General features: G+C 37.7%; 1 protein-coding gene across 2 annotated transcripts; it reads right to left on the bottom strand.

Annotated features, from left to right (window-relative positions):
- Positions 1 to 4596: 4596 nt before the first annotated feature.
- Positions 4597 to 9399, bottom strand: LOC119286243. 2 transcript variants are annotated; one of them, XM_037565618.1, is made up of 9 exons: positions 9264 to 9399; positions 8409 to 8506; positions 7852 to 8024; positions 6296 to 6389; positions 5763 to 5873; positions 5548 to 5637; positions 5178 to 5263; positions 5012 to 5076; positions 4597 to 4930 (listed from the first exon to the last, which is right to left on the bottom strand). In XM_037565618.1, exons 1-9 carry the CDS (start codon positions 9328 to 9330, stop codon positions 4821 to 4823), a joined length of 894 nt encoding a protein of 297 aa, XP_037421515.1. In that variant the 5' UTR covers positions 9331 to 9399; the 3' UTR covers positions 4597 to 4820. The 2 variants fall into 2 exon arrangements, with proteins under 2 accessions (XP_037421515.1, XP_037421516.1); XM_037565619.1 differs by having other exon boundaries at positions 4597 to 4924.
- Positions 9400 to 9845: the final 446 nt, after the last annotated feature.

Genomic DNA, 9845 nt, shown 5'->3' with positions numbered 1-9845 from the left:
CCTTAATATCCCTTAGTTTCCACTAGGACCCCGCTGCCATGGGAGGGTAGGACAAAAGATGTCATGCAAGTTCTTTTCCATAAGCACGTATAACTATATTCGGAATACATGCCTACATTACATTGATGAATTGGAGTTGGTTCTGTGTCACCCTATGTTATGACTGTTACATGATGAACCACATCTGGCATAATTCTCTATCACCGATCCATTGCCTACGAGCTTTCCATATATTGTTCTTCGCTTATTTACTTTTCCGTTGCTATTGTTACCATCACTATAAAATACCAAAAATATTACTTTTGCTACCATTACCTTTTACCGACGTTACCACTATTATCGTATTACTTTGCTACTAAATACTTTGCTGCAGATATTAAGTTATCCAGGTGTGGTTGAATTGACAACTCAGCTGCTAATACTTGAGAATATTCTTTGGCTCCCCTTGTATCGAATCAATAAATTTGGGTTGAATACTCTACCCTCGAAAACTGTTGCGATCCCCTATAGTTGTGGGTTATTAGCAATCAACATCAGAAACTACTTTAAGCAAGGATTCTAAGAAGAAAGTTCGTAGAACAAAAAGATGGGATGAAGGGGGTTGATGCAGATGACGGTAATGATGAAGATGTTGGCGGAGATGATGATCCCAATGATGACCGAAATATTGGTAATGATGATGGATTCGAACTCTCCCTCTCGGAGGGATGGATCTCTAGCAGAATTGGCCTGCGGAAGGCAAAAATGCTCTATCTCAATTCCATCTTGCAGATGGCGGCAAAAAGATCCTAACAAAATGCATGCAAGTTTGAGGTCAAATAGAAATTTATGACCGACGGGCGTCGAAAGGCGGTGGCCAGGGGCCCACACAGCCTAGGGGCACGTGGCCCTGCTACATGATGGCCTTATGGCCCCCTCTGGTCCATCTTCTGGCCTCTGCCTTGTTTCGTTCGGGAAAAAAATAGTAAAATTTCTAGGTCCTTTGGTGCTCCATAAAAATACTTTTTCTTCTATCCTTTGTTTTGCCCCTATTTTCGAGTTGTCTGACATTTTCCTGATAATTTCCCTCTTCGCGTGTTACACGAAAATTTAAGGGAAAGGGGCATTAGAATTGAGCAATTGTGTGCAAAAAATCATTAATAAGGAGCAAATTATAATAGGAAATAGTGATACAAAATGCATGTATAATTGATCACTTATAATGCTTTGGTAGTATTTGAGTGCTCTAATGCTATTGAGCATTTAATAAGGAGCACGAAACTTTCATCTAAAACGTATGAAATGGTTGATTGGGACTTCCAAAGAAAAACAATGCAGAGGTTGGGTTTCGCTCCCCGGTGGGTGAATTGGATGATGTCCTGTGTGACCTTGGTGAGCAACTTGGTTAAATTCAACGGAACACTCCTTAATTCATTTGTCCGACGAGAAGTACACCAAGGTGATCCACTCTCGCCTTTCTTGTTCCTTTTTGTTGTTGATGGTCTTTTTGCACCTCCTACACAGTGAAGTTGCCCAGGGTACCATAACACCGCTCAAAAAATGTCAGAAGGCTCTGGGGATTACACACTTGCTTTCACAGATGACTCATTGCTCTTTTTAAGGTGGAGGCAACACAAGCGGCTAAAAGTAAAAAAGGAACCTCACAGTATATGCTAAAGAACAGGGAAGTTATTAACCCCCACAAGTGTTCCATCCTTTTTAGTCTCATGTGCCCGACTACTATTCGGAGGACATTAAAGGTACTCTCCAAATAACTCAGATCACCTTTGAAGAAAATTACTTGGTCTCCCGACACAGGACGGCATAATGAGTCGGGGAAAATCAAAGAGTTTGGATGAAATTAACATTGATAATTACTTATCCATAGGAGCGTGGAGATCAAGATCAAAGTTATTTCTCAGGCCCTCTGGGTCTACATCATGAGTGTGTTAAAGGTTCGATATATCTTCTACGATGAACATGGCAAAGCCAAAACTCACTAGTTGGGCTAGGACATTATGCTCCAACATAAAGGTGAGAGGTGAGATGGGAGTTATGGACCTCAGGTTGTTCAATCAAGCCTTATTAGCCCATTAAGCCTGGCGCCTAATCCAATTCCCTGAGAGCTTATGTGCACACATCCTCCTCGAGTAAAGCACTACTCTTCCAATGCTTTAACTCATACAATCACACAAAATACCTCCTTGACATGGCCCGCAATTGAATATGGGCTTGAAATTGTAAAACAGGGGTGCACCTGGCATGATGGCAACATGACCAATATTTTGAAGAAAAGTGTTCTTTGGCAAAAAAAACTAACTTTTTTGAAATTCCCGGGCACTTTTTGGAAACACGGGAATTTTTGAATTCATGAACAAAATTTGGAAAATGGTAACATTTTTTTGAAAATTGCTCGTATTTTCAAAAATGTCTTCAAATAATTCATATATTTAACCCTTCCTCTAGTTAACATATATTGTATTATATATATCCAGTATAAATTATTTTAAAAGAAAGTATAAATTCGAAACGGAATTAAAAAAGATATAAAAAACATGTATGAATTTGAAAAAAAAAGGTTCAAAGAAATTCAAAAGAGTTTGTGGAAATAAAAAAAGTTCATCAACTCGAGGAAAACGTTCACAAATTTGAAAAAATCTCATCGATCTTGAAAACAAATTCACAATTTTGGAAAAAGAGTTCATATATTTTTTAAAAAGTTCATCAATTTAAAAATAATTTTATCAATTTTGAGAAAAAGTTCATCCAAATTTTAAAGAGTTCATCCAAATTTGAAAGAAGTTCATCAATATTGAAAAAAACTTCAAGAATTTGAAAAAAGTTCATCGATTTTTTTAAAAAGTTCACCAATATTGAAGAAAGTTCATGAATTTTAAATAATAATTCACCAGCTTGAAAAAAGTTTCATCGAATATGAAAAAAAAGTTTGTCAAATTTTACAAAAGTTCATCAATTTTGAAAAAAGTTGACAAATTTTTAAAATAGTTCATCAAACCAGGAAGAATATAAAATATAAAAGAAAACAGAAAAAAGAAAAAACATAAACATAAACAGAAAAAATAAAAAAACAGAAAAAAAACGAAAACAAAAACAGGCAGAAGAAAAAAGAGAACAAAAAATCATAAAGGAAAAACAGGAAAAATATAGAAGATAAGAGTAGAAGATGGAAGCAACCACATCTATTTGCGGTGGTGTGGTGGTTGCTGCAGTGTGCAACTAACCAGGAAGTTCGCGGTTGGAATCCCAGTACTAGCTTTGCTTTTTGAGTTTTGGAGAACAGAAACAAAAATTCTTGATGGGCCGGTCCAGATCGTGGGAGGGGGTGTGCCCTTCAGGCGCCCGTTAGCAAAATGGCCTATAACGGGCTTCTCCAGGTTGAGTCGTGAGGCTAATGTGGTCTGTATGTTCTTTTTGGGCTTGGGCTTGCTAGAGAGGCGCCGTCGAAAGATGACGTAGAGCTTAATGTTGAAGGAGTGGCTATGTATCGCCTTTTGCGAGATCAAAGGAGGCCTCGCCTTAAGGGCAGCCTTCTGTCGTTACTATTGGGCCGACCCAAGTAGCTTCAGGTTACCTTTTTTATATATTCGTTTGTTAGAAATTTTCTAAAATATTCTAAATACATATATTAAAAAACCTTGCAATTATTTTTGACTTTAAAAACCACGAATTTGAAAATGTTAACATGGTGGAAAAATCGTTACAGTAGTTTACAAAAATGTTGATAACATTCAAATAAGTGTTCACAGCATTTAAAAGATGTCAACACGTTTCAAGAAAATGTACATGACATTCGTAAAAATGTTTATATTTTTTTAAAATGTTTGTGTAATTTTTAGAAAATGTTTTTAGCGCTCAAAAAATATACATTACATTTTTTGAAAATGTTTACGCATATAAAAAAATGTTCAGGACATTTTAAAAGTTTGTTATGTATAGTTTAGAAAAATATTTTGTGTCATTCAAAAAAAAGATTCAATGTTGAAAACACGTTTTACACTAATTCGGAGAAATGTTCAAAAACATGTATTTGAAAATAATGATAGACATGTATATAAAATGTTTTAGATGTATACAATAAATATACAATGTGTATGTAAATATAGACACCAATAAATCATGTATTTGAAAAAATGTTAGACATGCATAAGAAATGTTCTTAATGTATCCCAAAAATGCACGATGTGTATGAAAGTATGAAAAAAAAAGTAGATGTGTTGAAAAAAAAAAGACGAAGACAAAAGGAAACTGAAAAAGAAACAAAGAAAACCCAAAAAATAAAAAAATAAACGAATAAGAAAAGGAAACCAAAGAAAATCATAGAAAACCTGAAATAAACTGTTGTTAACAGTGAAAACTGATAAGAAAGGCAGCAGAGAGGAAAAAAAAACAAGCTAGAGGTGCTACGGTACTAGGCTGGCCCACTCCCTCGAGCCCAGAGGCGAGACCAAGTTATGTCTTGGTACCAGCAATATATAGGGAGGCAGCTATGTATCCCCTGTTGCGAGACCAAAGGAGTTCTCGCCTCAAGAGCTCCCTGCAGGTTAGTTCGTTTTTTTTGCTCTTTTGTTCATATTTTCAAAAAGGAAAAATACATACAAAACCAACGTCTTCCAGGTTGATTAATACATGTCCCTTGTTTCCACGCAAAAAGAAAATGCTACTAGTATGGTACCCTTTGCAAATCTTGACCATGCATTGCACCATAAGGAGGAACTTTAGGACAACTCTCGAAGAAATTCATAATGTAGATTGTATCCGCTATCAAGTCGGCTGCATTGATTTACATCTGGAATCAGAGGGATGTCGCAGCTGGCAAGATGTCAATTGCTGAGACCAAGGAATTCTGTGAAACTAGGATATTTGGGCTCCCAACCGATCTCAGCCCGAGTTTTGGAATTATCCATCCTCTTCCCCAATGGACCGTCTGTACCTGAAGCCAAGGAAGATGCAGACTTTGTAATCGTGTTCGCAATAAACCCCCCAAGAAAAACAGCTAGACTAAACAACTAACCTGTGAAGCCCTCAAACTTGCCGTCAAATTTCTCGCTCCTGTTAACACGGTCCATGATTTCTTGCCTGCAAAGCCCCCAAACTCATCTCAACACACTTGCAAGGCAGAGCAAAACTGAACTTAGATGAGCAGACGGCGAGCTGAGAAAGATGAAGGTTGTAGTGACCTGGACAGAGGTTGGTTGTCACAGCCCACAAAGACACGCCCGCGAAGTTTCCTCTTCATGATGGCAATTCCAAGCGAAGCAGCATCCTGCAAATAGCACAAGTAGATGATACAAAACATATCCTTGATATACCATTTCACCCACATGTAATCAACAGAACAGACGGTCTTGATAGAATTTATTTATGTCAATAGAATGATAGGCATGGATACCATTTGAGCATTTATTTAAATTGTAAAGAGGAATGAACTTGGGCAAGGATGGCATTTGATCAAATATGGGTTGGGTTGAGATATGTTGAAACAATCTAACTGCAACAAACTCATCTAGAGACTATCCTATCATTTAATAAACAAGTAGAAGATCTTACTTCATAATGGATCATACTGATTATGAGATCTGGTCGTGCATCTACAGTTCCTTTTGACAACCAGAAAACATGAGGACCTTGATCCTTTTTGTGTGGTAAGTCAAGGAAACAAACTGCACTGGTTCTCTCCACTCTGATGTATTAAGAGTTTGGAAAAATTTATGTTTAACAATGCTTGATGTTTGGAATAAAAAGTAGCCTCATTGTGAGGATATATAAAGCCCTGCTAGCCTCAGGGCACAGCCTCCTGCCTCGAGGACGACATTTTCTGCTTTTAGAAGGACGTCAGTCCGAGGACTCCTACCAATCGGCACACAAGGAGAATCCTACAAAAGCGAAATGGAAAATCAAGGTCAAATAAAATCAAGATAGTAGGAGGTAATACGAGAGCATCACCAAAAAGTAAAAGCTTTCGACAAACTTCAGCTTACTTAACGACTAATTTATCATTTACTGCAATATTTTTCTTACAAAAAAAGAATAAAAAGGGCAACCTGGTGCATGTAGCTCCCGCTTGCGCAGGGTCCAGGGAAGGGTCCGACCACTTTGGGTCTATAGTACGCAGCCTTTCCCTACATTTCTGTAAGAGGCTGTTTCCAGGACTTGAACCCATGACCTCATGGTCACAAGGCAGCAGCTTTACCACTGCGCCAAGGCTCCCCTTCAAAAAAAAAAAAAAAGAGAATAAAAAGATAAGAAAATTTTGATTCTTTACAATAAGCAGTTTAGATTAGATTTAAACTTATACCTCGCCACAAAATCCATTGTCATTGCAGTCATACACGGCAGTACTTGATGTAAACAGGAAAGAACCTTCCCCACTCCAGTTTGATGCAGCAACTCTGCACATTTTTTCTGAAATAAGATATTGTACATGTCCTTCATACACTATTTGGTGTTTGCTCCACAAAGATGCATGCAAGTGCATGTCATGTTTTATTGTAATAACATTATTTTATTTGCATCAATAATTCGTCTTGGGTATGTATTAATATGTACAAAAATATCATCGATCACTCCTAGTATCCTGACAATTAATGGGAAATAAGAATGCCTGGTGCGCGTGTTAGTAGTTTCCATCTCCCATTTATTATCATTACAGTATAAATCACTATTGAAGCTAGCAGTTCTCATACATAGTCTTATCACATTTATAATAAAACAATCTCAACTGGTGCATTATGTTGATATAACAAACTAGAGATGCAACTACAAAGCATATATTTGAGTGAAAAGACATAATGGGAAAAACACCTCTGCTCAGACTCCTAGAGGCCGAGAACTATTCCCATCTTATGTTTCTCAGTTTGTGATAAATCTGATATATAAAGGTACGCATACGAGGGAAGGAAGCTTCCCATTTCTCCATTTAGTAGTAAATTATGCTAAAATAGATTGGATTCATGTATTTGTCCACAGTACCATGCGATGATGGTGTTAACAACATTATCTCTCACGTCCTACTAAATATCCAAATTTTAATACAATGTTCTTTCTATGTATGTGACTTTAATCTTTTCAGCGTCTTGATCATTTGAAGGTATATATATCACATTAAGCCTAGACTAATTTATGTTTATCAAGTTTGCAACATAAGCTTCAGTTTTCACAAATTTTTGTAGGAAAGATGGGAAACTCAGAATCAAATTTCCATATAACAAAATGGATGGAGGTACGAAAGCAACCCTCAGCCATGTTTTTACCAAAAAAAAAGCATAGTCAAATTTCTCAGTGTGTCCATCTGCAGTTCCTGCAAATAGTGCACGCCCCATCCATCTCTTTCTCTTTGAATTTAATTTGATCCTAGAGAGCAGTATAACACAATGATTATGAATCCAAACTACTACCTCCATAACAAAATATAAGACATTTTTGGTAAAGAAGGTGTACCTATTTTCTTCCATGGGTAGGATTAGATAAAGAGAAAACATCATGCATGACTTCGTAAAAACAACCGAATGACATATATGGCATCTCTAAAATAACATACCATCTACACAGATTCGAAAAATACTCTAGCTCCTTCTGAACAACTATGATTAGTGACAATAATAGATACTTTTGTATTTTCAAAACATATGAATATGAAGTCCAAAAAACTATATTCATACATAACCACACGCCATATATACTTCCTATATCCAGAACATTTGCTAAGCACACAACTATTTTCTAGATGCATGTCGCCAAACATTATAAGCATGCCGATTTGAAGACTCATTTTGTTATCAGGAAATATCCCACCGTGATGTACCATCATATACAAAAAATATAAAATATACTGCAATCAAACACTTTGCTTACCTAAGATCCCCAGGGTAATCATCCGTGCGATATGGAGGAGCACAAAAAATAACGTATGGAACTTTCTGATCAACTCTGGGTCCCTTCAGGGAGGGAATTATCCCAATTTTAGTTAGTTCACTGTGATGATCTGTGGTTGCAGTCTGGCCATAAATTTTGCAATCTGGATGCTCCTGTAAGATATATTAAAGCTATGCTTGAATTCTTTACAATATTTACAAGGAAGAAAAAAAATTATAAGCATACAATTCTCACGTTTGGCAGACAGAAAAGATACATATAGTGGATATCAAATACTGGTTTTCAATGAAAATATCTTCAGGATTTACTAGTTCCAAGGCCACCGGAGAAATGATAACATGCTATGAGGAACAAATGACATTTAACTAGAAACAAGACCTGATTTGAACATGACAAATTGTTTTCTTTCATTAGCTCGGAAAATTCAAACCTCTCAACAAAATAATCATTTCATTAGCTCAACGTGGTATGAGGAAAGTTCTTGATATTTTAAAAATAACAGGCGAGCTACTTAGCGAGGAAGATACTTCTCCTACCTGTCGCCATTTCTCAGCTACGATTCGACCAAGCACACCAGGCCCGACAATCAGCAAGTCATTCTGACCAACACTCTCCGATGTGGACACCGTGGCCCCTGCATCATGAGATACTCCTGCTGTCATCAAGGAGAATAATACAAGAAAAAGAAAGGATATATTAAAACAGGTGCCCTGTCAATTAGGGGCGCACGTGGAGAGTCATGTGCAATGGAACTAAATTGAAAAGGGTGCTGACGACGGCTTCCCCTTAAAGTGAATAAGCATCTACTCATAAAAATAGGACCCCAATAGCCAGCAAACGTTCCCCGGGAAGCATGGCATCTGCGAACATTTTTTATGGCAAGTTCTTCAAAAGCACATGGCAATTTCTTCAGGAACACATGGCAGCTTCTGCAAAGAAGGGATTTTGCTGTGAAAATTCCCGTGTTTGCCTGAAAGAATTGCCATGCTCCCGCAAGCGAAAAATATTAGCAAATGTCATCCTTCCCAGGGGACATTCGCTGGATAGCATGCCCTTAAAATAAGAACAGGGCCTAAATAACCATTAAAATAAGCATCTAGTCAATGTTTATCATGAGAATTGCATCGGGGAACCCCCTAAACCCGGAATCCGTTGGCGCATTGCGCTATTTCTTGCGTGCGATGTTCCAACTGATCTTCCTGGTCTGGAATCTAGAACTATAGTTCTGGCGATTTGCTGAATTCAGCACTTTTCTACCTAATCGAGCCCACGCCCCTTCCCGATTTCAACAACCCTGCCTGATCTAGCACGCCATGCGCTTCACAGTAGCATCCCAATTTTGGCTAGGTCAAGTTAAAGGTTCGAAAACTATTTGCGAGAAAAGCACGTACCGAGGGGGCCGGTGGAGGCCATCGGGAAGCGGCAGCGGGATGCGAACGCTGGGGGTGCAGCAGTCATGGTAGCCGATAGTGGTAGGTCGACGCCATGGCTTTGTAAAATTGGTTCTCGGACACCGGTGTGCTGCTATGGGACAGGTGGCCAGTTGCGTCACGCGAAAAACAACATCATTAAATTATTAATTTTCAACCATGTAAATGCGAACTAATCGTGTCTTGGTCAGGTTCCTCGTGGCGAAACCAACCCACAAAGATTTTCAATTCCTAAACTTACACACAGGTTTTCATCAACTACGAAGATGTGGCTCGGTATCTCAAAGATGCTCACAGAGTTAAGGCGTGCATGCGTTTATAGAGTTAAATGTATGTGTGTATGTGAGCATTTGTGCTTGTATTGTGTGCAAAAAACAAAATCCTACTAATCCACTTTTTATGACGATTTGGCTGAAAAAACTTCTCCCTTTGTTCACAAATACTCCCTCTGTAAACTAATATAAAAGCGTTTAGATCACTAAAATAAAACTAATATAAGAGCGTTTAGATCACTATTTTAGTGATCTAAACACTCTTATATTA

This window comes from Triticum dicoccoides, chromosome 4A (assembly GCF_002162155.2).
Source record: "Triticum dicoccoides isolate Atlit2015 ecotype Zavitan chromosome 4A, WEW_v2.0, whole genome shotgun sequence".
Classification (NCBI taxonomy): Eukaryota; Viridiplantae; Streptophyta; class Magnoliopsida; order Poales; family Poaceae; genus Triticum; species Triticum dicoccoides.
This window is presented reverse-complemented; position numbering and strand designations above follow the sequence as displayed.